General features: G+C 41.3%; 1 protein-coding gene across 1 annotated transcript in view; it reads right to left on the bottom strand.

Moving 5' to 3' along the window:
- The window catches only part of PTH2R (parathyroid hormone 2 receptor), a 1,094,265-nt gene extending 1,066,875 nt beyond the window's left edge, over nucleotides 1-27,390 (bottom strand). Inside the window, exon 1 of the mRNA XM_069221390.1 lies at nucleotides 26,943-27,390. Coding sequence (XP_069077491.1) covers nucleotides 26,943-27,017 — 75 coding nt within the window. The 5' untranslated portion in view covers nucleotides 27,018-27,390. The remainder of the gene's footprint in view (nucleotides 1-26,942) is intronic.
- Between the last annotated feature and the right edge of the window lie 215 nt (nucleotides 27,391-27,605).

The following is a 27,605-nucleotide window of genomic DNA, read 5'->3' as shown; positions in this document are numbered from 1 at the left end:
TGCTGGATTCAAGGGACCTCGCTCGTCGTGCTGAGAGGAGACCCAGGGGACCGGTGATGCAGTTCTTTGGTGCCTGCGGTTGCAGGGGGACGATTCCGTCGACCCACGGGAGATTTCTTCGGAGCTTCTAGTGCAGAGAGGAGGCAGACTACCCCCACAGCATGCACCACCAGGAAAACAGTCGAGAAGGTGGCAGGATCAGCGTTACAGAGTTGCAGTAGTCGTCTTCGCTACTATGTTGCAGTTTTGCAGGCTTCCAGCGCGGTCAGCAGTCGATTCCTTGGCAGAAGGTGAAGAGAGAGATGCAGAGGAACTCGGATGAGCTCTTGCATTAGTTATCTAAAGTTTCCCCAGAGACAGAGACCCTAAATAGCCAGAAAAGAGGGTTTGGCTACCTAGGAGAGAGGATAGGCTAGCAACACCTGAAGGAGCCTATCAGAAGGAGTCTCTGACGTCACCTGGTGGCACTGGCCACTCAGAGCAGTCCAGTGTGCCAGCAGCACCTCTGTTTCCAAGATGGCAGAGGTCTGGAGCACACTGGAGGAGCTCTGGGCACCTCCCAGGGGGGGTACAGGTCAGGGGAGTGGTCACTCCCCTTTCCTTTGTCCAGTTTCGCGCCAGAGCAGGGCTAAGGGGTCCCTGAACCGGTGTAGACTGGCTTATGCAGAAATGGGCACCAAATGTGCCCATGAAAGCATTTCCAGAGGCTGGGGGAGGCTACTCCTCCCCTGCCTTCACACCATTTTCAAAAGGGAGAGGGTGTAACACCCTCTCTCAGAGGAAGTCCTTTGTTCTGCCATCCTGGGCCAGGCCTGGCTGGACCCCAGGAGGGCAGAAGCCTGTCTGAGGGGTTGGCAGCAGCAGCAGCTGCAGTGAAACCCCAGGAAAGGCAGTTTGGCAGCACCAGGGTCTGTGCTACAGACCACTGGGATCATGGGATTGTGCCAACTATGCCAGGATGGCATAGAGGGGGCAATTCCATGATCATAGACATGTTACATGGCCATATTCGGAGTTACCATTGTGAAGCTACATATAGGTAGTGACCTATATGTAGTGCACGCGTGTAATGATGTCCCCGCACTCACAAAGTCCGGGGAATTGGCCCTGAACAATGTGGGGGCACCTTGGCTAGTGCCAGGGTGCCCTCACACTAAGTAACTTTGCACCTAACCTTTACCAGGTAAAGGTTAGACATATAGGTGACTTATAAGTTACTTAAGTGCAGTGTAAAATGGCTGTGAAATAACGTGTGCGTTATTTCACTCAGGCTGCAGTGGCAGGCCTGTGTAAGAATTGTCAGAGCTCCCTATGGGTGGCAAAAGAAATGCTGCAGCCCATAGGGATCTCCTGGAACCCCAATACCCTGGGTACCTCAGTACCATATACTAGGGAATTATAAGGGTGTTCCAGTAAGCCAATGTAAATTGGTAAAATTGGTCACTAGCCTGTTAGTGACAATTTGAAAGAAATGAGAGAGCATAACCACTGAGGTTCTGATTAGCAGAGCCTCAGTGAGACAGTTAGTCACTACACAGGTAACACATTCAGGCACACTTATGAGCACTGGGGCCCTGGATGACAGGGTCCCAGTGACACATACAACTAAAACAACATATATACAGTGAAAAATGGGGGTAACATGCCAGGCAAGATGGTACCTTCCTACATGGTTGTCTTGCAATAAGTTTGCCAAAATCATAATTATGGCCTATATCTTCTGTCAAAGGACTGCTGTTGCAGAGATTCTCCTCTCTGACTTCTTCTGTCTTTGTTTTGTTTTTGTTTCTCCCAGTCTTTTTTAGAACCCTCTTGTGCTTGTTTGGTTCCTTCCTTACGGATGGTACCCTCTAGTTGTGGTTTAGTGGGTATGGCCCTCAGACTATCCTGTCCTATACTAGTATAGGTGTCAGAAATAATCTTTGGCAGCTTGTGCTCCTGTTCCTGCTGAAGAAACTTTCCGAGCCATTGGTGAATGGCCAATGTTGCTGCTTCCCCTTCAATGTTACTTAAAGTGATCTAGGGCACTGTCAAAATTGTGCATCAGTTTCATCCTCAAGTCCAGAGCTGGGCTGCACCGTGTTCACTTTGTATTTGTTTTAACACCTTTGGTAAATTGGCAAGTGTTGGGGAAATATGTGTGGTTGTGTATAATGTGGCAAAGACTGAACCCCAAGTGTTACAGTCTTCTATTGAGGGGACCATGCCAAATGCCAAGCACGTGGAGAGAATTCTGTTTGTCTTGGAGTCCCGGATGGGGAATCACTGCTTCCAAAAGGTTTGTTTTTTGCGAAATCCAGAACAAGTTCTTCTCCCACTCTGAAGGTGCTTTTTACAGTATTTAGTGGATTGTTTGTGGATTAATTCCCAGGACAGCCAACTGATGAACAGCTGGAACAGCCCTCGCTGAGGTGGTGTTCAAAGACATCATCACAAATTGTATTACTCGTTAACATATTGCTTCTTGCTTGTTGTATAGTGTGCGTATCTCAGTTACTGTCATAGCCTGCACATTGGAATGAGTTGTGTACATGCCCAATGTGAGCTACTTTGGTCCTTCTTTGCTTAAAGGATTTAGCTTCTTGGGTTGTATTATATGTGGATCGGTGCCATTGAACGGATTTTAATGTGCTTGATAAACGAGAGGTATCTCTAAGTCTTGGTAAGCTCGGTACTGTTGTGGTGTGTTTCTTATTCTGTATGCATGAAATTTATAAATGTCTGAATCTACTTCAGGAAAGTTAACCAGAAGTAAAATATTTCTATCCTATATGCGTCATGGGCTTCCATGACAAATATGACATCCCTGCCATCTTCTGTTAAGCCATTGGCTAAAAGAAAGTGCATGGGTGGTTGACTGCAGTTATTCCTAATGTTTACAGCATTCGCCATATTTGAGAATAAGTGTTAGGGAACAGCAATAGGCAAAAAATCCTTTTATACTTCAAGCTTGAACAACCTACAGCCTAGATAGGTGGTCCATATTTAGCTGAGGAGAATCACCCTTAAGACCATGGATGTCTTTGTGTGATGGTACTTAGGGTACATTCAGTGTGTGTGAGACAGAGATACTCAGGAGACTTGTAAAATTAGAACCTACATCATCATTGGTGGTGCCATGTCATATTGATTTCTTCAAAGTAACAATACTGCTGGATTTGGGGTGGTAGCACTTCTACGTTTGTAGGCAACTGAGTCACTCCTACACCAGATGGCAGCTGTCGACCCAACCCTCCCGGCTCACTTGCAGTACTTCACCAAAACCCAAACAGTAAAGGTGATTTTTTTCAGTCTTGCATAGATTATGAAGACCCCTTAGGAAAATTGTGGTGGAAACACGTCTTATCCTTTCCTCTCCACATACACGTCTCTTACACACCTGTAGGCAAGAAAAGAGATGCAGAACAGTTTTCAATAATTTATTGAAAGGACTGCTATCTATGATAAAATGCTTGAGCTGCAATGATTAGTATAACAATGAGGAACAAGCAAATCAGGATTGTGAAATTAGAGATGTGAATTTAACAACCCCAACATATTGTCATAACATAAACATACAATTTCTACCTAAAAACCTAATCTCGAGCCACTAAGCAAGAGAACGGCGCTGTAAGCCAAATCTGTCAGTACAGTGTCCATTAAAAGCACACCCTCCCCTTGTTACCTTGGTACAAGGTGAGGCTGCCAGTCCCCAAATCAGGATCCATGGAGACTCAAATATTGAGGTCTACCGAAAACCGGCACGCAGCATGGATGGAAATTCTGGCAGGAATCCTCTCTAATGCCTTTTGTCTTACACAATATTTTTATAGTGGGCATGTTTGTGTTCATGCACAGAAGTCTGACGTGAGCAAGTACCTAAGTGCTGGGCTGTTTATAGAGCCTTGAGGCCAGCAATACAAACTATTACTCTGTGTGCCTAGCATTCTGTTTTTGTGATTCCAAGGAAAAGACCATGATGTAAAGTATGTAATTCATACCACTGATAGTGGCGCTTTCTCAATATAACAGTTGATAATGAAATTAAAACAATGCCACTAAAGAAGCAATAATAAAATGAATAAAATTGAATACAGAGTATAATAACTGGGTAAAATGGTGCATCCACAAGCCTAAGCTAGGCTTTCACTGAGCCCAAACAACTACCTAAAATGGACCCACAAAAGTAGCAACCCTCTTGAAAGAATTTAACAGCAAGGTATTTGAATGACCTCAACCTAGAAAGTGTATAATTGGACGTGTTACCACAGACAATGGAGGTAATATAGTAAAGGCCGCAGCAGATGGTAGCTATTTCAGAGTCCTATGTTGTGCCGAAAAAAAGAAGGCATATTCAGCAATATACTGATGATCTGCAGAAGAATCTGCACTCATTTTGACCATTTTTTAAAGCCCACGAGAGGTTGAGGATCATTCAGCATACAAATAGAGTACCAGTTAAGGCCCTTGCACAGGAAGTGCCAACACACTGTAACTTGATCTATCTCATTTTGCACTGGGTGTTTGAGCAGTACAGACCGATCACTGACTATGTCATTCAAAAAGGAAGGGGGCGTATGGGAAATGCATGATCATGAATTCGGACAAATGGGCCTAGTGAAATGCCTGACACAGATGCTACTTCCTTTTGAAGTTTTCACATGGGATTTCACCAAGAAAGACAGTACAATGAGCCAATCAATCCTACTGTTGCATCTGTACAGCACCAGTAAAAAAAGGTGTTGCAAAGGTTCTCCAGCGTGAACGGAAACAAGAAGTGTATGAGTTAGTTTGAGAGCTTAACCTTTCACTAGGCTGCTAATCCAAGGCTTTAAAGAGACACCATGTCCTTCAGAGAGAACATCTGTGCCACAATACTTGGTACAAAAAATACTGACCACTTTCATAACTTTTTCAAAATTGGTTGTTTTTACTATACAAGACACAGATTGCTGATCTAGCGAGAGCCCGGGAAGAGAAACGTCAGGAAGTTCGAAGCCTAGGCTCACGTTCTGGCAGGCAGCCTGCAACCTAGAGAGTGGGAAGTACTGTTGTCTCACAGCAGCCAACATGACCAACAGGAACACCAACAACGAAAGCAACAGAGGAATCAGACCCAACCTTTGTAATGGCTTGGTTTCAAGTGGCAGGACTTAAGTTAATTGCAGAGGTGAAGGCAAAAGAGGGTAAGGAAGTAGCAGTTCCAATGAGCATTCAGAGGGTGTTCCAGGACTATCTGAATGACCCAAAAGTGGTCTACATGGATTAAAACCCATTGGTTTAATGGTATGGGAAGAAGTGACAATGATCAGAGCTCAACGGGCTAGCAATTGAATATCGGACTTGCCTGGTAGCCAGTGTGACTTCTTAGTGTGTTTTCAGTGCAGCTGTTAGCAGGATTAGTCTCTTGTGTCAAAACATGGAAAGATTGACCATGGTCAAAATTAACTAAAGGTTAATGCCACACAATTACACCCACACAATTGTACTGTTCTAGAAACACCACAGGATGAGGAAAAAGATGAGGGCAATTGGTCAGACTCAAATGCTAAACTAACCAACTTCTGGGTGAGTGATTTACAAGGCTACCAAATTCCAATATGTTGCTTGCTTGCATCAAAGAGAAGATACAGTTGGATTGGAAAAGGTAATTATTGCACCAATGAGTGATATATTATAATTGAATGATTTTGAGTGATGATTGATGATTCATGTAGTGACAGATAGTGAGGGTGTTCAACTATTTTGTAAACTTGATTTTGATGATCTGCAAAGCTTGGGGCAAGATAGGTGATAATTGTTTCCTGAAGGTGGTTGGCCCTTTCACGCTTAGTGAGATGTACTTGTAGAGTCCATTCCCTTTTTCTTGGCTCTTCAAAGACCAGACAACTCTCTTCAGGTTACAATCACAAATCCCCACAAAATACTCAAATTCTGATTCTCTTCTTGTTCTTCAACAGCAGTGCACTACATGTTTATCTTGGTCTGGTCAGGACGGAGTTGGACTGATTTGTTACTTGGAGTTAGGAGGTGGATGGAAGGATTCAGGTTCCAAGGGGGACTACCTCAACAGCCTCAAGAAAGAACTTATCAACCTCAAAGGTAAACCAACCAACCTGATGATGACTCTGAGGCATACTCAGCGCTGTGGAATAGTGAGAGATACGTTGATTTGGGAAATGCTGCTAAATGTGTATGCTGGCTCAAATGTGAAACTCCTTTTATGTGGTTGTAGGGCCTGTTGCTTGTAACTGGAGATAGACATGTGATGCCACATCATCCTCACTTGATGCACACACTCGGCTAAATGTTATACTTACAGTTGTAAGATTGATCAGCCTGGTACATGCAGCTAATTGTCTGTGATTGGTTGTAAATTTCTCCTATTTCTCAGTTAATCGTTCACATGTAAGCCATGAAAAATAATGATTGCAGCAGTCTATGTTCTTGCTCTGCCTCTGAGTCTTTGTACGGTCCACAGGCTTTCTCTTCTCTTTCATAGAAGGTGAAAGCCCATAACACTCCTGCTTATCTTACCTGACCGGTTCACCCAGGCACCCAAGACAGACATTCCAAAAAGAACGAAGATTTACTGCCCAGTTTGGCATTTACAGTATTATTTTTCTTTTAACAATCACAATTTTTAGAACTGTGTTTGTTTGTTCCGCTATAATTTGTATTTTTCAAACCTAGATGAAAGAACATTTCAATATAACTTGGGTCTCGGAGGCTGAAGGACTGTGTGAAATGCATTTATATGAACTGTCATTCCTTCATTTCCTTCCACAACAGATTGATGATGTGCTGCTCATCACCCGGATGATAAATGCTGTTGTGCAGTGTTTGTTTTTGTCACACCTCTCCCCAAATCCCTTTTCCCATCTGTTCATCAAACCCCTAACCCTCTTCCCCGGTCTTTGTGATTTATTGAGATATGACAATTTACACTATTAGTGGATCACACTCTTGGTGTGGAGGTTGTAGTAAAAGCGAAACCAACTCATTGCAGGATCTTCTTCTATTACCTGAGCAATAGCCTACACCAGTCCACACATAATAGGGATAGATATTTTAGATATATATCATTATTCATGACTAATCAACTGCATCATTCAGGCTTTGTATAGTGTAAACGCTTAAAGTTGTCAACTGACCCCTGACTCTTTCTCCATCTCTCCTGACTCAAGGATTTCATAATTTTAGTTTTAATTCAATTATAGCTCCCCATTGCTCCGAAGAAGTTACTATTGCTAGTTTTTGTTATATTATAAGGTCTTCTTTGTTGTGGCATGGTGGTAGTCTGGTCTCAGTCTTTGTAAAGTTGTGATATAAATATAAACCACTAACTCTGTGTTTTCGTTGAATCTATTTGCCTCGGGTGGATATTCCTTTTGATTAACCTACAGTTGGAGTTCACCTAGGTAGGACTTGGACCTTACTTGTGATGCCTTCCCTGTTAGCACGCTAGCCTTCTACTACTGCTACCACCATTAAGAAGGCACCTTGGGAAACCCTCAGATTGAGAGAGATAGCAGTCATTCCTTCATCTATCCAGTTGAGAGAAATATAAAGAGACATGAACTTACTCCATTAGTAAGTAACTAATGTCTACTGCAGATAAGTATGTTCTTGTTTATTTAGCGTGTTGTAGACAATGACAGCATGACCCCTTCTGGTCACTACAGTTACAGAGGGTGGCAGAACAAAGGTCTAGCTAACTATAGCTCACTGGTCTACACTTTGATAAATGGATTAAAAAAATGTTCTGCGAGAAAAGGCAGCAGTGCAAATGAAAAGTAAAACACAAAAACCTATTCCAGGCATAAAGTATAAAAATAAATTTTCATTTTACTTTTTCAGTTTCAATTTCATCAATATTTAAAAAAAAAACACCATCTCCACCCACTACAAGTCCACCCCTCTCCCCAAATAAATCACCCCTTCCCAACCAATGTCCGAATAAATTTCCAAAGAAAACTAGACCAACAAAACACCAAAGTCCCGGTCTCTTCCTAAATCCCACCGTCTCCACCCACAACAAAAGCCCCTCCCACCAAAATAAAAAATAAGAAAAGGGCTTCAGAAGATAACATCATAGATGCGGGTCCAAAGTCGTTCCACCTCCTGCTCAAGTCTTGCCACCTGCTGGTGAAGCAGCGCCAGTTCATGCAGTGTGCAGCATTGGAAGTGGTCAGGGTTTGGGGGCAGGAGTGGTGATTTGGGCAGCTCCCAGCTGTTGGTGGTGCGCTGGGAATGTTATGCCCATAATGAGGGTGCTGGTGGTTCGCTGGAGGAATTAAGGCCGAAAGTAGTATCAGATGGCCCTTCAGCCTCCTCCTCCTCCAGAACCACCAGACAATAGTAAACTTCGGGATGGCCTCCATCCTCTACTGCTGTAGCCAGGTTACTATCTCATACCACGTAAGTGGTGCTGGTAGATCTGCAGTAGTAACTATATCAAGAAATAAACATGCTCTATGCAAATGCTTGTTTAAAATCATATAACTGCACAGTAGCAGTACATTGATGGTCCCTTAGAGTTATTGAAATTTTACGTGATTAGGAGTCACAGGGTCATCTTTCACCCACACATGCCTCACATAAAAGCACTGACTGACTGCAAGGAATTAAGTCAGAATATATTACAACCAGATTTTTTTTTAACTGTTTTTTTCCGTCTAAAGGATTTTCCAGTAAGAAATTAAACTGACTCTTAAAATAAATGACCTCTCATTAATGAACAAGGCATTATACAGTATGTAGTACAAGTATACTTGCTGTAAATATTGATGGCATGCTAGAGCATAAGGTAATTTGCTACTCTCAACAGACTGTAGCCGGGGCAGCAGTAATGGACAATTATCTTACTTTCAGTACAATGACCCTGTTCTTTCTTTTCCAAATGCCTTTCAATTCTAACCCAATTCCAAAGAGACAATGTATAATAATGATACTACTTCACTCAGTCCACATATATAAGGCGGATATTCTGTCTGCTATTAGTAGACAGTATGAAAAATGATGTACTGCAGTATAGGGAAAGGAATGGGATATAAATTTTATTTGGCATGTTCAGTCAACTCCAAATTAGGCTCCTATTCCCACTTAACGCGTAGGCTTTGCCCTCCACCACAAATCAATTTCAACAAATATATTTGCGTGGCAGCTGGGGAAGGAAACTTAACTTCCTCTACTGCAGGGTAAGTTAGAGGGATTAGGCCAGGTAGGTAGAGGTTTTGCTGTAAAATAGTGGGATGTCACAGATCATCATGTGCTGAGCTTTGACTTAGTAACTTAGTAGATTTTGACTTACTATAGTGGATGAATGTTGAAAGTCAAAAGGGAAAACTCTGAACGGGTATAAATCTGTTATGGAAGCCATGAAATAAATGCACATAAAAGACTTGGCAAGACAAATGTGGCACCTGCCAAGAATGGATTTTTCTATTTTTTGGTAGCCTGGGATAGAACTTAGGAAAGAATAAAGGAGTGTGGTACAAGGAGGTGACTGAGTGGCACTGGCAGGGAAACACACCTTGTTTGCAGTTTACAGTGCATTAACATTTTATAAATGCAGCCTTAACTGATGCAGATGCACATTGCATAGCCAACACTGCAGTGCTGATTTGAACCTTACTGCAGTTGGATCATAGGTGATAAAATGATATGGGCAGGGAGGTGATGAATGATGATGTGGGGGATACATAGCTTCCTCACTTAACAAATACAGTGAGTATATACTGATAATATTTGTCAATTAGCAAGCAATGTGGCTTAGCAATGCTCAACCCAGCCACCGCTGGTACTCTCCCTTCAGCCACCTTTGCTGCCATGTCCAGCACACTGGCGCTGCTTTTGGCCCCGGTACTTTGTCTGTGTGTCTAGAAACAACATCAGACATTTTAAATGCCAGATATGCCTCTCCTTATTATTTTCTTCAATTAAATACATTCACAATACATCACTACAGTTCTGCTAATAGTATCTTCTATTGAAAATATCACTTTGGGCATTTTGTTGGTTGACAATGTTAAAAAAGCCAGGTAGTCAAGCCAACCAAGAACTTTTCATAATGGAGGGGTTGAGCTGGTGACTGAGTCACTGAAACACATGAGGGGATGGAAAAAATTGGTCACAGAAGGACATATGGTCTTTGTTGGCAAATGTAATGGGACCTCATACTACTTTCCTGCCACAGCTGCACTGTCATGAATACTGCTTGTATGAAATGAACGATAACACAACACAACATTGGGGGAGTCCACTACGACTATGGCCACTCTCTCATGTTACTGTTCAAGAATGAGTAAGAAAAATAAAGCTTTCTCAACAAACATGTCTTGTTTACATGACTTCTTAAATAATCAACCCAAGCGAGCACCCACGAGTATGATTAGGTAGCGCCAAGCAGCTGGCTAGCTCAAGATAGACCGCATAATATTCATTATGTTACGTAAAGTTAACTTACCTCTGAGTGTGAGTGTGAGACTGAACAGCATGCTATTTAAAAAAAATGGCTTTTAGAAAACAAACAAGTAATTACTCATCAAGCTTCACAACCTTGATGCCCAGAAGGTCGAGCAGGTCGTGATCCTAATTGAGTGGGTCAGCTCAGCGGTCCATGAACTGCTGCTGAGTGCACTGGATCTCAGTGCCCTGGAGCATGCATCAATGCACTCTCCCCAATATTAGCTGACAGTCCTACAGGGTGTACCATCTCCCTGGCCTGCTGCATGTTGCTAGCATAGATGGGAGGTAGTGCTGCACATACAAAAAGGTGCAGACACCTCTGCCTCAGAAAGAATTGGATAGGGTGGCACCCCTTGGCAGTGCCAGTCACCACAATATGTGCGGCTAGCAGCAGCACTGGTCCTGTCACTTCCTACCTGGTGCTTCTCTGTTGACATGATGCTGGGTAACAAAGGAATAGGCAAAGAATAGGAAGGTGGTGAGCGAAGAAAAAGAAGCAGAATAGAAAGAAAGGGAAAACAAAAATATTAGGATTGAAATGGATTAAAAAAATCAGGCCCAATCCCATGGAGAGAAAAGAAAGCAGGAAAAACAAAATGGCCACGCCAATGTGGACCACATGGCAGTTTGCTCTGATTTTTCAGGACAGATCATGCTACTTGCCTGTAAAAAAACAGCATGACTGGGAAAACAAGAGCTTCCAGCAACTTGTGGAGTTTCACGGAAAATCACAGTGTTTTTTGGCACTCTGTGGAATTCCATGGAGCATGGTGTTCTGCCCAGGTCTGGTTTTTATTGTGTACATATATACATTTATGTTTAAAATGAATATGTGTGTGGACTAAACTACTTTTTCTTTTTAAATTTAAGCCACTGGTTTGATATTGAGTTAATAATTATTATGTGCTTTGACGAGTTGTCAGCATGGAGGGCTAGAAGTGTCACTTCCCATTTTGTCAGATTTGTGTGAGAGTAAACAGTGCATGCAGGTTGTTTAGGCTGGGGGCCTTCCTGCAAAGTAAAGTCCTGCAGTGATCACAGAGCTTGAATGCTACTGGACTCATGCTGCACATACACTGGGAACACACCACATAGGGCAGTGAACTACATTTTCCACTAACCTACAGACTTTTGCATGTTTCAAGAGAAGACAGCCATCTGTGGCCTTCAGGTATGATGCCCCTCATGGTGTCTGACATACTTGCTAAGTAATTTGTGCTTCATTGCTGCAGTAAGATCTTGCTACTTGAATGCTGCTTTTCAATAGTCAATACATCTAGATCTAGATCACTAAGGATTTGCTTATTGACATTTTGGGTTTCAGAGAAGTGTTCTGAAGCTGTGTGTGATTAAGACATGAACCTCAACTATTTTTGTATATTTGATCTCCAAAGATTGGGGTTTATATGTTCTACTAAAGTTCTTGTCTTAGAACAGGACAGAGTTTAAAGGACATTTTTATATATCTGAAGTTGTTATGCACACCAGAGACTGCTAAATGTAGGCATCCAAAGACTAATAATGATGTTCTGTGTTTTCAGTTTACAGCAGTCATGTAGAAACTATGTTTTAAAATAACTTGAGAGACAGCATTTTGTGACACAGCTGAAGATATTTTTCCCATCATCATTTTTTATCACTTTTTCCATAACAATTGCTTGAGAACTGTTACTACATGGGTCTGACTGGAGCATGAAGGAACCTTGTAATTTCTCAATCAAGTAATTTTTCGATTACAGATTTACAAATTGTTGTGAGTTAACGTAGATTGCGTCCCTCTTTAATGGGTGTTTCTTCTATATTTCCATAGGAAGGCGAACAATACCCACACTAGGACATTTCTGGTTCTGATTTTGATAATTATTACACAAGAGTTCAAATCAACAGAGAGGGTTTAGGCTCTGAAGAAAGCATAGCAACAGCACAAAACAAAATGATGGACAGACTGTTGAAACTTTTCAAACACTCACCCCCAGTCAACGATCTGGGTTTAATCCATTGTTATTTTTTGCTTACCATGTCACCCCAGTTTGGATTCAGCCACATGCAAATCAGTCTTGACCCTGCTCCCTATGGGAACAGTCTAGCCCAAACTGCCAAGCCAGGACCTCTCTGGACTGGAAAGAAGCATCCTGGGACCGGTTTCAGGGTATCACCCCTAACAGCCAGGATAGCTTGAATCCAGTGGTACAGCGAGCAGTGGACCCACATGTGGGCATAGCCTAAACATTTAAGGTGCACCTAGCAATAGCACAAAATAAAATAATGGACTGAGTGTTTAAACTTTTCAAAAACTCACCTCCAGTCACAGATCTGGGTTTAATCCATTGTTCTTTTGCTCTCCACATCACCCCAGTTTGGACCCAGCCATATGCAAATAAGCATTGACTCTGCTCCCAATGGGAACAGTTCAGCCCAGAAAGCCAAGCCAGGTCCTCCCTAGACTGGAAACAAGCATCCTGGGAGCGGTTTCAGGATATCACCCCTCATCTGCCCAGCTAACTTGAATCCAGTGATGTACTACGTCTGAGAATACCCTAGCCACTTAGGGCACACATTGGACATAACAACAGCTGAGTTTTTGTGTTTTTGGTGGTTTTGTGAGGAGTTATCAGCGTGTGATCAATTCAAAATGAATGGGAGCATTAGCACATCAGCAGGCAGCCTGTTCACGTGTTTAGGGAATTGGAAGCCCCATCTCCTCCTACCCCAGGCCAGGACACTTGCTATTTTTATCCAACACTGCAAAAGATAATTTCTGCTCAAAATGCTTTCACCAACATGACAAGAACACTTTAGTGTTTGCTGACAGAACTTTACTGCCTGGCAGGACACAATGCCAGAAACAAACTTCAAAGGGCACTTTAGTTCTGAGAAAGAAAACATAATTTGCACTAGTGTTTACAGAGTCCTTGATAACAGATAGCAAATCTATCAGGTAAAGTTTGCATTGAGAGGCTGAATCGAGGTAAAACAGGTTTTCCAATGCAGTCAAGGCAGAGGCCACGGCCTAAGGTTCACCACTACAAGAGGGTTCACCTCTGGGCAATCAGTGGTTTCCATGCTGCTACATGGAGTGTGGAAACCTTAAATTTTGCAAGAAGGGAGCAACACTGGTGTGAGTCATACTCCCACTCAAAGTCTAAAATTGTTAACCAGTTTAACCTCTATACCATTGTCTTTGTTTCTTTTTATAGGATTACTACATACATTGACTAAAGATTGTATGGGTTATTTGTTCTGAAAATTGCCAGGAGTCAGTTGATCAAATCAACTACCATATACTCCTCCACCAATCGGATTACTACCATATGTCAGCAAACAATATCAAGGGTTTTCTTTATGAGGAATGCATCATGCACAGAAATAGCATGTTTTCCATAGTACTATGTAGTGCATTCTTGTTGCTACATCAGTGTTTCACAGTTTCACAGTGAGTTGCAACTCGCTGGTGAGTTGCAAGGTGATGTTTGGTGAGCCATGAGAGACCTAGTTTAGATGTAAGTAATATTAAAAATGACTAGTCCTGCTTGTGCACCAGTACAAATGCATGAAACTATATCCGTAAGCTCAATTTTAAAACAAACCCTTGCCAATATTGCCAAGCAATTTTCCCAGATCATCCTTCCAGTATTTGATGTTAATGTTGTTTTACTTCACAATGCCATTTCAAAAGAGAATGTGCTTACTTTTCATGCTCATACACAACCATACCACATATGTATAGCTTTTACACATGAATTGAGAAATATACCTGTGGCCCAAAAGCAAAAGCTGCCATATTTGGACCTGGGGAATTCAGGCTTGAGTCTTTTGATTCTGGGTACATCACTTACACTAACTAGACTGAAAAATAAATATGCATTAATTACCCAGTTACCACTGGGTATTTATAGTTAGGACACGGATACATAGGAAATTAATTTTTTGGTTTGTTAATAACTTTGCCATAGGTTGACAAATCATCACAAAACTTTCCAGTAAAAAGTTTCATCCACCTCGGCTCCTTCCTTGACCATTTCAGAGTTGGGGTCAGAAAAAAAGGGTTTCCCAAAAAGCATTTCCCTCATGTAATTTTCCATGGATGAATTCATTAGCAGTAAAGAAAAACAACTGTACTGAATGACACTAAATTTGAAGAAAGGTAGATTGTTACCCAGAAGCATGTTTTTTGTGATATGGCATAATTCTGTTCAGTAGCTGTTGAAAAACTAAGGTTAAAAAAATATAGATTTGTGGGTATGACAAAGCAAATTGATTGACGGGCAGCAACTTCTTTTGCTAATAACATTGGTACCATTTGATGAATCTTCGTGAAACGTTCTAAAAAATGTTCATTCCACTCAGCTCCTTCCTGAAAGGATTTGAGATGATCCATCAAAAAACGGCCAAGAAAAGGTGGGGCTCCCAAAATGCAATTTCCTTAGGGAAATTAGGACAGGGCTACAGCTACATTCGCTGAATAGAATGACATCACATTTGGCAGAAAGCTAGCTCTTGATATGATTGTCCGCAAGGGCCCTTTTTTTTTAACATTGATCATCATCCCCCTGGGTCCCACGAGAGCACTCACTTTGATTGTCTGGCAACAACACAAACAGAAATGTTGCAACCACCAGTACAGGACTCAGGGACCAGGTCCCCTGAAAATGAAAGATAATGACAATATAACGAGAAAGGGGAGGGATACCCTGACTCCCTAGCCCTGTAAGAAAGGTCCATGAGGGGCCCCTTCTGCTGTTAAATTTGAAAAATATCTTTTTATGGTGCTCCAGTCATGCCCAAGTCTCTCTTGAGGAAGTGCAGCCCCCTGTCATGCTGAGATAGTCTTGCGGCAGCTCAGGTGGATGCGCTGCCTCCTAAAAAAACTCTCATGCGAGGGATAGATATTTTTTTTTTTTTTTTTAAAAGGACCATGCATGATGAGAGACTGCTCACCGGTGGCGGATGTGGTATAGGCATGGCTGAAGGCCATGTGCAGTGAGGGGTTGACCACCCACAGGGGATTGGGCACAAGTATGGCTTCATGCTAGGCCTTGCAGCAAACACATGGCCTACTTTATATTTGAAAAAATAAAATCACTAAAAATACAGGTTAAATTGATGCTGTAGTTGGGTATGGTAATAAAATATTATTTGACATTTTTAAAAAAATACCTTGGAAATTCACTGAAGGAAACAAAGGTTGAAGTTAGGCAAAAATGTCAGTTAAAACTTAACATTTTAAATGAAAAAGAAAATGAAATTCACCAGTTATGGTTAACTGAAGGAACTATAAATCGTGCCATTTTCATGCCCTGCTTATGACCTCACATATTACATCACTCATGATATGTTTTGTGCCATAATTTCTGACATCAACCGATGACATCATCCAATAAGTGTATTAGTTTATTTTACTGCATAGTAGTGGTTAACTACTGTATTACTTTTATTCCTAATTTTATACAGCCTGTGTCCAGCAAAAGGGTGTAAGTGTTGAGAAACGCAGGTGCGCCCAAGAATCATGGGTGTCTAGTAGTATTGAACATGTTATACATTTTTAAACTGAAAAGTAACTCTGTGTGCAGGTAACAGTTAATGACCTGTTTTCATAATGCTCCACACAGATTTTTTTGGTACTTCAGAAAAGGTTTCCAGCAGGACCAAGATTCTACGTACAACATACTAAGTACTCTAATTTCTAGTTAACATAGAAGAGTGTCTGCACCGGGTACTAACGCTGGTTTTGCTTCAGAAGATTAACTATCTGGAAGTTTTTCACCAGAGTAGGAAGGCTACAGGTAGTATAATCTTTGTCACCTTCAGGCTTTGCTTACTGTAAATGAATAGTTGCTCTTTGGACATGTTTTGCACTGAGTGTACACTGTTCTTAGTAAATACTATTTAACACTGTTGGTCATTTCCCTTGACAGTTTCACTGTCTGCAAACAGTGTGCTACAGAGTAAACACTGTTAACACTAACCACTTTTCTACTTATAACCACTTCATTTCTCAATGTAGATTCAGTGACTGTCAGGAGAGTTTGATACAGGTAAAGAATGTCCATAGTCAGGAATTAGATATGTAACAGGGCTTCAGTAGCTGGAGGAATTTGGTTTTACCTGAACAGTTGTATACAGATTGAACATTGTGTGCAGGACAGGTTACCCTTTCATCTGTGGTTCACAGTCAACATGAACTCAGTTACCCATGAAGTGTATGGTATTGGCCAATGTTGCACATAACACAAGCTTGCTTTACCTATTGTGGTTGTATGTATGATAGCAGGAACTATGCTTCATGTTATTCTGAGCTATTTTGCACTTACTTTCATAACTCTAATGATATACCCGATTATGGAGTATTTGATCAGAAGAAGTGTGGATGGTGTCATCAATGATGTCATTGATGATACCATGGAACATGTGATGAGTGATGTAATATGTGAGGTTGTAAGCAGTGGGGAAGCAAGTTAAGTATCTCTGCTAACTATAACTGGTGAATTGCAGTATTTAGTTTTAGTTCAAAACAATAATGGTGTCATTAACATATTCACCTAACTATAATGCTACTTTAACCTTTTTCAATGAATTTCAAAGGTTTTTTTTCTAAAAAAATTAATACATTTTTTATTGCTTCTAACTATAATGTTTCTTTAACTTTGATTCTTTCTGTGAATTATTAGTTTTTTTTTAAATCATATAGTAATATTTTATTACCATATGTAGACCCAAACCCCAATGCACTCAGCTGGGGGGTTGGCCACAGGGCCTTATGTTTTTTAAATGGGGGGCACAGACCCACTCCCTGTGTCTCGTTAAGCTCATTAGGCCCTAGGGATCCCAGGGCCTTCTGTTTTGTTATGGGGAGAGGGCTCTGATGTTGGATGTGTGTTTGTATGTATATATACATATAGTTATTCATACATAAATATACATATCTATGTTCTCAGAAACCTTTCAATTTTAGTGAAAAGATGCAACAATCTAGTATCACACTCTGAAAAGTGTTCCAGACTCTAGTGCAGGTCACTATCTTTCACATTTATTGGCAAATCAATATCTTTGTCACAGTTCAGTAAAAAAGGGTGTGGTCTAGGTTGGTCATGGCATTTATAAACAGTTGCTTTTATTATAATAAAAATTGCTTTCCTCCTAATTTCCAAATATGATAGGTGGGTCACAAAATACTCTATTTATTGGGGGTGGTTTTTAAGAGTTTGTGAAGCACTGTGTTCAGTACATATTCATGCACATTGGAGTATTGGGGTATTCAAAACATAACTGTGGTGCAAACAAGCACTGAAATGAAGGCCAAGATGCAACAGTACAATGTACAAAATTCAGACAGGAGTAAAATCAAGTGACCCTAACCGAAGAGGGGATAAAGTCTGTGAAGAAATATGCTTCCATTTTTTTTGTATTGAATTGCAGGACGGCAGGAACAATTCTGTTTTGAATGGGATTTTTTTCCAAATCCTATGTAAATAAATGAAAAAATTTGTCATCTGATATTTTTCTTCCGGAATTTCATCATCTCTAGTCAGTTAGAACTATGGGCCTAATCACTCCTTGAGGTTGTTAATTTCTCAGCCACGTGTAGCTGATCCTCAAGTTCATTAATGTATTGAGGGGGAGCCTGTGGTATTTCTTCAGTGTGAGGGTAAAGTGATTGAATTGTTTATAGCCTTGATGACATGGCTCACAACATATAGGGGGCCTTTCAGGGGTGGCAATGTAGCATTGGGAAGTCTGGAGAGAATATTGTTATGGTTTTGATAGGGAAGCAGGTCATTGCTTGAATTATTGATTTGAAATGAGATTTGGTTAGGAAAGGTTCCATTTGTTCAGGAGAGAAAGCATTTACCATGCTACTTTGGTTTTCTTAGTGAAAGGTTATTTGAAAGATTAGTATGCATTGACAGTGAAACCGAGGAATTTCAAAATTCCAGTCAGTTGGAGACAGAAGCCATCAGTGATCATGATGAATAGCCAGACTTGATTCAGTGGTTGCATGGAGGCATTGGTGAACGAGGAAAAGGTAAATTCATTCTTTATTTAGATGAGCTTTAGGTGGATTCATAGCATCTAGTTCTGAATCGCTAGAGGCAGATAGTAAGTCACTATGTTTAATCAGAAAATGGATTATAAGGTAGAGTCGAGTGTACTGGTGGATTTTGATGCTATCCTTGCTGAATGTAGAACCTATGCTTTCAATGTCGAGTTGAAGATAATGGATGCTAGAAAATGTTCGGGGCTACAGGGCACACAATGGCTAGTCGGCTACAACTTTGGGGTTTGAAGTATTTTGCCTCTGATATATTATGGTCCATCCTATCTTAGACTTGAAACAGGCTATTTAGGCTGCTATTTCACTTGGATTGCTGGGAGGTGAGGTTGAGCAGACCAAGTCATCTCAGGGGTGCAATTAGATGGGGTAAAGACTCTAAACTCAAGCTGTCACTATAAGAAATTGATTATTAGTTGTGAGGGGTGAGCGTAATCGGGCCAGGGCACAACTCCTTCCCACACATCCCTTCAGGAAGACCCTTTCCTTTCACAACTAGAACTATTTTGTCCCCAAGCCTGGAAGGAATACACAACACACCACAGGAGAGCCATTCACTGTCAATTACTAGTCAAATTAGTGGAAGAAGCATTTCTCTATCTGTTTTCAAGCTGAACCTTTCAGTTACTTAGTGTAAAAAGGTAAACAACTGATGGTTTATGGGAGAAATAATCTTAAAACAGTGAAAACTTACTTTATGAGTTTTTTACTGGGAGGACAGGAAAAATATAGGCAAACATGTTATAACTTTTGCATACCATGGACCCTGCTCTAGGAGCCTTTAATGGCTAAACTGGGGATGACTTACAAGTCTTAAAAAGAAATGCTTTGGCTTGGCAAAAGATGTATTTCGCCAAGTCAAAATGGCAATTTAATGCGACTCCACAGGCTGCAGGGACAAGCCTTAGGCATTTTCTACAGTGCTACTTTGGTGGGTGGTACAATCCGCACTGTAGGAGCATTTCATTTACAGGTCCAGGGCACATCTGGTATCATATACTAGGGACTTATTGGTAAGTTAAATATGCCAATTAGGTGTATGCCAATTTTACTATGTTTAAGGAAGAGAGTACAAACACTTTACCTCTGTTTAGCAAGGGTCACTTACACAGAGTCCTAAAGCCTACGAAAAAAAAACCTCAGCAAAATAGAGGAATAAAGGCAATGAGCCTAGGGGAATACCATGCCAAGGGTGTCCGGTCTAACAGTTACTACAGGGATGGTTTTCTAGAGATGCAGCTGGAATAACTGCACAGACAAACAGAACTCTTAAATGTATGCATAAGTGCAGGATCATTGTAGTAAACTGAAGCAGATTTTCTGAGTTCTGTGTCACATAGTTCAGTCTGTATCCTTAGGATACACAGGTCTCTTAAGTGGGTTCTAAAAATCTCAACAAAGTCCCAGTAAACTCTATTAGTCAAGTTGTCACTCAATGTTTTGTTTGGGCATTACTGCTACCAAAGGAGATCCTCACTCATGACCTACAAGTGGGGGTGTGCAGTGTTCAACTATAAGAAGTAAGTAATCATGCTTTAGATTGCAGAGCCTCATTGTGATGGACCCATCTTCTTCTTTTCATTTCAGGGTGATGGAAGCTGCAGTAGCATGGGAAAAAGCACTATGATTGGCAGATCTTGCACTAGTGTTTAAGCATTCATCTTCTAGGCCACGATGTGGTTCTGGGCAAAGGGGTGTAGTAAAAGGAAGAGCCAGCACAGGTCCTCAGGTTTCCTTGGTGTTGGTGACTGGACATGCAAAAAGGGTGGGAGACCCTTTGGAACACTTAGGTCAGCTTTAGACACGCTGCTGTAGAAGTCCTTTTCGCCTGGGCCGCACTTCTCTTCTTACTTGGAGAGTTATTCTCCTTCATGGAGACAGGTTCTATGGGATGAGTTGCTCCTTCTCCGTGCTGATCATGTAGGCTCCAAGGTCTTAGGCAGTCCCACAACTCTCCAGTACAATGCACAGTCTTGAGATGATAATCCCTCACCTTTAGGCACAACTGTCTCTTAGCAATATCAGCCCTGGATCAGAGCTGCAGTCTGAGTACTATGCAGAGTACCACCTTCCACTGTTAATGAAGAAGCGTGAAGCAAAGTGGGAAAGGTTGGGCCCCACGTTTATATAAAATATCTAAACATGGGATCTGAATCCAGTACAGGAACAGGTTTGAGGCACTTCCTTTTCGCATTTCACTTTCTTACTACAGTGCAGATGCAGTTTATGGGTCTCCCAGCAGGGAGCAATGAGGCTGGGTGCACATAGGAATTCCCATAACTTGAGCACAATAAAAGTAAAGCTTTGCAGCTGGCTGTTAGTAACCTTCCTAACGGAAGACAAAAAGAACTGTCACTGCCCAGAAACTTCTTATTTTTTAACAAATGAGTCAGCTGACTCAATTGCACTCCTTCACCCTAAACCAAATAGTGATGCTCCAGAAGAACTAATGAGCAATCTACTGCTAAAAAGGTTATCAAAAAATTTCCAAAGGCAGCCCTATCTTTATCCCTACATTCTTCAGTGTCTTTGGCTGCTATGGGGATGTTAAATCTTGACTTGATTCATGCTTTCATTGTGACTATTCCGGTAATTGGTGCACCCTGATGTGGATGAGTGAACTTCAATACCATGCACCAAACTACAATAAAGTACTAGTCAATCAAAAGATACAATTTACTTACTAGCATGCACTGAGTTAGATACAATTTACTTACTAGCATGCACTGAGGTCGAGCTGTGATGAATCTCTGGGAGTACCAGGACACCTCCTGGAATCTGAGCACCGCTGGAAAATATCCTCAAAGACAAGAAAGCCACAGCACAAACACAGCCAGGCAACAAAATTTGAAAAGGAATGGAAGGAAGCTGGGAAATCTCAAATGTGGGGGACTGGTAATGGATTAAAACAATAAAGGTGAGGGCATGCAAAGCCAGCAAACAAACTAGACTGAGCAACAGAAGCCAAAACAACCCAACACAGTTCTGCTGACACCGATGTCAAAGTTTTCAGTCTATATGTAGAGCTACTGCCTAGTGTTACCCAGAAATACTGTGTGACCAAAGTTTCTTAAGGGGTAGACTACCTCAAAATAGTACTTGGAATATGCTAGTGTCTTCTTCAAATGCCATCACAATGTTATATTCAGTAACCATGACTTAGGATCCAGTGTTTGGATCCCCTGGATTATAAATCTGTAGGCATCTTATCTTGCCCTGAGTCATGCTTTCATACTCCTGATAATCAGATGCATGTACACATGAGAGAGAGAGAGAGAGAGAGAGAGAGAGAGAGAGAGCGAGAAAGAGGCAGCGAGAGAGAGAGAAAGAGAGAGAAAGAGTGTGAGAGAGAGTGTTGTGTGTGTGTCTGAGATTCCTGGCAGCATTCGTAGAGCAATTATGTGACCTGGAGATCACTGATAGTACAGATTCAAGGGTCCGAACAGGGAGCCCCACCCCCCTCCCCTAACAATTGGAAAATGGATCGATTTCTAGATTGGCTGATAGAATCAGGCCTTTGACAGGCCCTACAACATGGATTGTGTCATGTGTCTAGGGCGAAGCATAAGATATTTATACTTATTGTATGTGGTGCCGGCAGCTTGTATTTCACAAGCAGGACTGTCTTGAATTTCAATACAAATTGCAGCTAGAGAACCAGCCACAAGGGTGCACTGCAAAATAACGAGCTTCCGTTAGGAGTGCTTTGTAAAAATATGGTAAGCTCTCCTCTGGTCATGGATTTAATGGCCAAGGAGACTTACTGATTTTTTTTTTATGTTGCTGAGGCCCTGATGCATTCAGCTACCAACAACATTAAAAACTGCTTGGTGGTTACCCTCTAATGGTAGTAACTCCACTAGACTCAAATAGATATGATTAAAAAGCTCTTCCAGGGCATTATGGGGCACTCTTTGCAAGGAACGTTGAATAAATAAGCAGCTCCTGTTGCTTTTTATTATTTAGATGTGTTTTTATCTTTATTTGGTATCCCCTGTACCCACCCTGGGAACCCAGAACACTATTTTGTGTTGAGGGCCACAGGAAAAGCTTTGGGGCCCCTGTTGCCCACAGGATCCCATGTTGCCTGCAGGCTCTTCTGGTGGGAGCAAGCAGTTCTTTATTATTTTTTTAACTGTTGAGGAAGGCCCCAAGACTTCACAGGTGCACGGGCCCCATCTCCTGTTGATGAATGCATATTTATGGGGAGGTGGGTGGGTGTCCTCCTTGTTCGAGCCTTTACATGGTGGGGGATCACATCTAAGCTTCATAGATAATCTCTTCATCATATGAGAGAGTTCATCTACAGGGAGATTTTTGAGAATTTGAAAATGAAAACTTAGAACCTAGACTTTACGTTTCAGATCAGAAGAGACCAGATAGTCTTCTTAGACATCATGGTCAGGGTGCAAGATAATATATTGAGCACCAGGCTCGAAAACCCACAGCAGATAATCTACTTCATGCTCTAAGCAGGCCCTTTGACTCTCTAAAATTGAGTATCCCACATCGAGAGCTCCTGAGAGCTAAGGTAAATTGCAGTACTGAAACCAGTTTTTAATAGGAATGGTCTAACATGCTTTCTAGATTTCAGGAGAGAGGTTATCCAATGTGGGTTCTCAACAAGGCAGTCTAAAAGGTGAGGGAGAAGACAAGAGAAGAAATCCTGTACAATTGAACCATACCAAAAGAAGATGATGAGTATAATGAGACTACTCTCATCACAACACTCAGAATAGGCAATTAAGGTACTTTTGTTTTCTTTATTTTTTGCTTTTGAGAAGATGAGAGTGCAAACTGTTCACCAGGACTGTATAAATAGGGTGAACGTTGATGGTCACTGTCTACTTCAAAATTACTTGAGGGAAGTATACACAATTGTCATAAATGAGTTTACAGATTTGAAGATATATATGAGTCAACATATTAATGACTATATGTGCCCAGCAACTAATATCAACAGTAGTTTTTATATCTGTAATGTTCGATTCCCATAATTTCTCCACTCCAAGACAGTGAAACATAATACCTGCCACATGTACTCCATTGCCAATGGCAATAGAGTACGTTATGGGTGTAATTTTGATCTGCCTGGTATATGAGCAGGGCTGCTTGTCTGTCAAACACACCTGTACGTTTGCAGTAAGGACAAACTAGATTTAAAAACAAAAACACCGCTGAAATAAATCAGTTATTTTTACCGAGCTCCTAATAACTTGCACCCCTTCCATGCATTGCTTTTAACCTCACATATTACAGCACTCATGGCATGTTGAATGGCATTATTGATGACATCACTGATGACCTCTCAAGTTACATCACTGATGACATTACTGATGACATTAGTGACAACATCTGAGTTATATATAGCATAGAGTGTGCACATGGTGGTTGAAACTGTGGAAATAGCTTAGCTCTTTGGTTAGCTCAGTAAACTATCATTGTTGAACTTCAGTTGCACCTAACTACAATATTACTTTATTTTTTGTTTTTTTTCCAGTGAATGGAGTCTGGGGATCATCTTGTGAGTAACGACTACACGCTAGGATAATGTATATTGCACACAAAGAAATTAAACAGAAAGTTAATACAGTGGCCTAAAGAATGACACTAGTTTCATTAGGAAATGATCCTTCGGAAAATAAATGCCCTCTTTTTACCACTCTGCCTTAGAGAAACAACAACATGAACGCAACGATTAAAAAAACATGAGTAGAAGACAAAATATTGGCTCCTCTGTTTTTTTTATATACGTGGAAAGAACAGTCAGGGTAAAATTAAAGATAAGTCATTCCTGAATGTAGAAGAACAGCTGGTTGCTCAGCTAGAGGTTCTGTGACCCTATTTCAAGCAGCAACAGCAGTGAAAGGGGTCCCTTGAACTTTCTGGCCTCGGTGCCACTGCTCTTTGTGCATTGTTGATAGCTGCACTTCTGAGAATACGATGGGAGCAATGAAGAGGTAAAACGAAGGCGGAGAGGACGACGTACTTATCGTTAAGGACAATAAAACATGCCTTTAACGTGTCTGCTTTTCAATTGAAGTTGCTGCCCAGTCATTAGATTTTTTTGCTGCCTCCATTTTACACATTCCCTTTTAATCGCCAAATGAAAAGCTGAGTAATGTTTAAATACATTATACAACAGGCAGGGTGTATGACAGGGGCCTATAGGGGCAGTGGAAGGGGAGAGGAATGTGGACTGGTTTGAGTTCTAAAAGAGAAAAAACAGTATTTTGTAAAATAACCAATATTTATTAGGAGTTACAAAGCAGAGTGAGAGAGCGTGTGTGTATTTGCCAGTGGGTATGTTAACATTCCTGCTAAAATCGACTGACATCTCACAATACCCGACTCAAAGCACCTGTACCCAACTATTCATCAGAAAAAAACATTTACTGGGGGGTGTAACACTCCAAACACCCCCAATGAAGCTCTGCCCCTGTGCTAAAATATAAAGTTAAGTCATCTGCTTACGTGCACGTGGTCATGAGTTGCACATAGTTTGTATGATGATGGGGTTCTCTGCAGTTTTTAAAAAATGATTCATATTTGTTGCCCTGCAGCTCACCATATGTCCTCATGCATTCCTTTTAAAGTTTAAAATCAGACCACTCTGTTTGCAGAGGAATCGAAAGAAAGTTTTTCAGACTTAATAGGAATATTCCATATAAAATGAGATCAAAAAAAGGGTTGTCCCTTGATGTACAACTCAAGGCAAGATTTGCTTAATGAGTGCATGTTTCGGGGCATATATAAGCTAACAACAAGCAATAGCATGCCCTCTCAACATTCGTTCTGGTGGTGTACTGTAAAAGATTTGGGGGGCGATGTATTGGTTGCTGCACTACATTGCACAAGTGGGAGACAGCAGCACAGTCATATTTCATTAATATGGGATGTGCTACTCTCTTCCCTAGCACCACGGTGCAATGGTTTGTGGGTAATATCTAGTACAGTTTTAGTACTTGAATTATACTCTCCCAGTACAAAATCCAAATACTGGATGGATTTTAAAAGTTTCGGACATTGGTCGTGTGCTGTACATTGCAGCACACGTGCAATGTTTGAAGTTTTTGGAGAGAAAAATATATTTTTTAGTTTTCCATCTCCACCAAGGAGAAGTTATTTTTGCTGCTTAGCCCAGTCATACAATGTTAGTAGATAGGTCAACGTTTATGCTGAAATGCTCAAGTACCAGCCATGTAGTTCCCTCTTGATGCAAAGTGGTGCAAAACAGCACTAGCAAAGCACTACTGACCATAAAAAGGGCCCTTCTACAGCACAAACAGTTTTGCATTGGAAAATAAATAAATATCCTTTTAAGACATTCTGTCGCCTTGTGTCACTCTGTGGCTACGCAAGTTAAAGTCTTCACAAATTTTCTCCACTGTGTGAACTATGTACTATAATATGAACCGCAGTGAAAGGCTGTTTAAATTTGAAAGTGTGTTGCTGCCCTACGGTGGTCATTTCATAGCATTGCATTGTATTATCTGAAAATGCGGACTAAACACGGCTTAATGATAAGCATAATACATGTTCACTGGTGCTGTCATAATTTATTTAGCTAGTCCCTGGGATGAGCTATACCTGGGATGAGCTATACCGTTTGCCTCAGACTATGTCACGATTGTTTGCGCAAAACAATATTTTGATTTTTCCTATGGTTTCTATAGACCGCTGCTGCCTTGTGCTTAACTTATGTAAAAATGTACCTGCCCATTGAACAACAACGCTGGTGTTAAATTACAGTTTGCGACAGTGGCCCGTCTCTAATGTTTGTAATTATAGTTTTCCAGACTTCATGCACAAAATGCTGCTGTATTCTGGACAGATTACTTGCACTGAAACTTCATCCTCTAAAACTGTGATAATTACTAGTTGCGAATGAAATACACAAACGACCAATAAACTATCCAAATGAGCACATTTCAACTTGAAGGCCATGTCTCAGTAACCCTTTCTGGAAAAACTCGTAGAGGGTTTCAAAAGGCAATAAAGCCAGGGAGCAGTGATTTAGACGTAGCTATCAATAATGCAGCAGGCCCAGTAGCACCCTCACCCAGAGGTGAAAGGGGTCATCTCCACTCTAATTAATTGGATGTTTTTAATACCAAACCTGGGGAATTACTAAGCGAATTTCTCTTACTTCATTGACCCGTGACCCCTTTCCACGCCTCTGGGCTGTGAGAAACGCAGACACACTGACCAGCAGAGCACAGACAATTAGGGGACCTTATATCAATTAGACCCTCACATTTTTTACCTTCACAGAATATTTTAGGAAGTTGGGTTTCGCTTTTATACGAAGTTAAATACACTCTAAAAAAAAGAAACAACATCACAAATTGAATAGCGGTATTTCAAGTGAATGGGATGGAGACCATAGACGTTTTTAAATTATGTGAAATACAGAAATTCTGAAATAAAGTCGTTCCATTACCTGTGCGTTGATCAGAACAGGATCGTTCATTGAAAGTAGCATTCCACAAATCAGGATTATCCATTGCGTATCCATCGGTGATGAAATGGATTACTTTAAATGTGTTTTTTTTTTCCTTTTTATCCCTCAACAATAAATCTAACAGAAAAGCAGCCAATTATTTGTGGTATTGGGAGGAAAAAGCGATTTCCTCGGCCAATTCAAACTTTAATTTTCCCGTTTCTAGTTTCTGCAGCTCAGCGTAGTGCGTTCACTTGTACTCCCGCCCGATAAGACAGCCCATTGACATCCTGTGGTGGCTAGAAAAGAGGATGACACGAGCAAAGCAGACCCCTTTTCCACCCCTCCCCGACAGAGCTCTCGTTAATGCGTCGCCTTCCATCACCTGGCACGTTTTATTCCGATCCATGGCGATGCGTGGACGATGCTGGAGAGAGAGAGAGAGAACAGCCGCAGCGTTTTCCCCCTCCCTTCTACCGCCCCCTCCCCGCAGCAGCGCTGAGTTATTCGTCTGCGGTGGTTTACGATGCGCCCTGCTTCAGGTGGCTGACTGAACGTGTCAGGCTCTCCAAGAAGACAAGCATGATACAGCCCACACTAGCGGTGCTGATGCCTCTTCAGCGTAACAATTGAACTCGCTTCCACAGGCTGACTAAAGGCGAA

Source organism: Pleurodeles waltl, chromosome 3_1, assembly GCF_031143425.1.
Source record: "Pleurodeles waltl isolate 20211129_DDA chromosome 3_1, aPleWal1.hap1.20221129, whole genome shotgun sequence".
In the NCBI taxonomy this organism is placed as follows: Eukaryota; Metazoa; Chordata; class Amphibia; order Caudata; family Salamandridae; genus Pleurodeles; species Pleurodeles waltl.
Note: the sequence above shows the minus strand (reverse complement) of the source record. Positions and strands in the feature narration are given on the sequence as shown.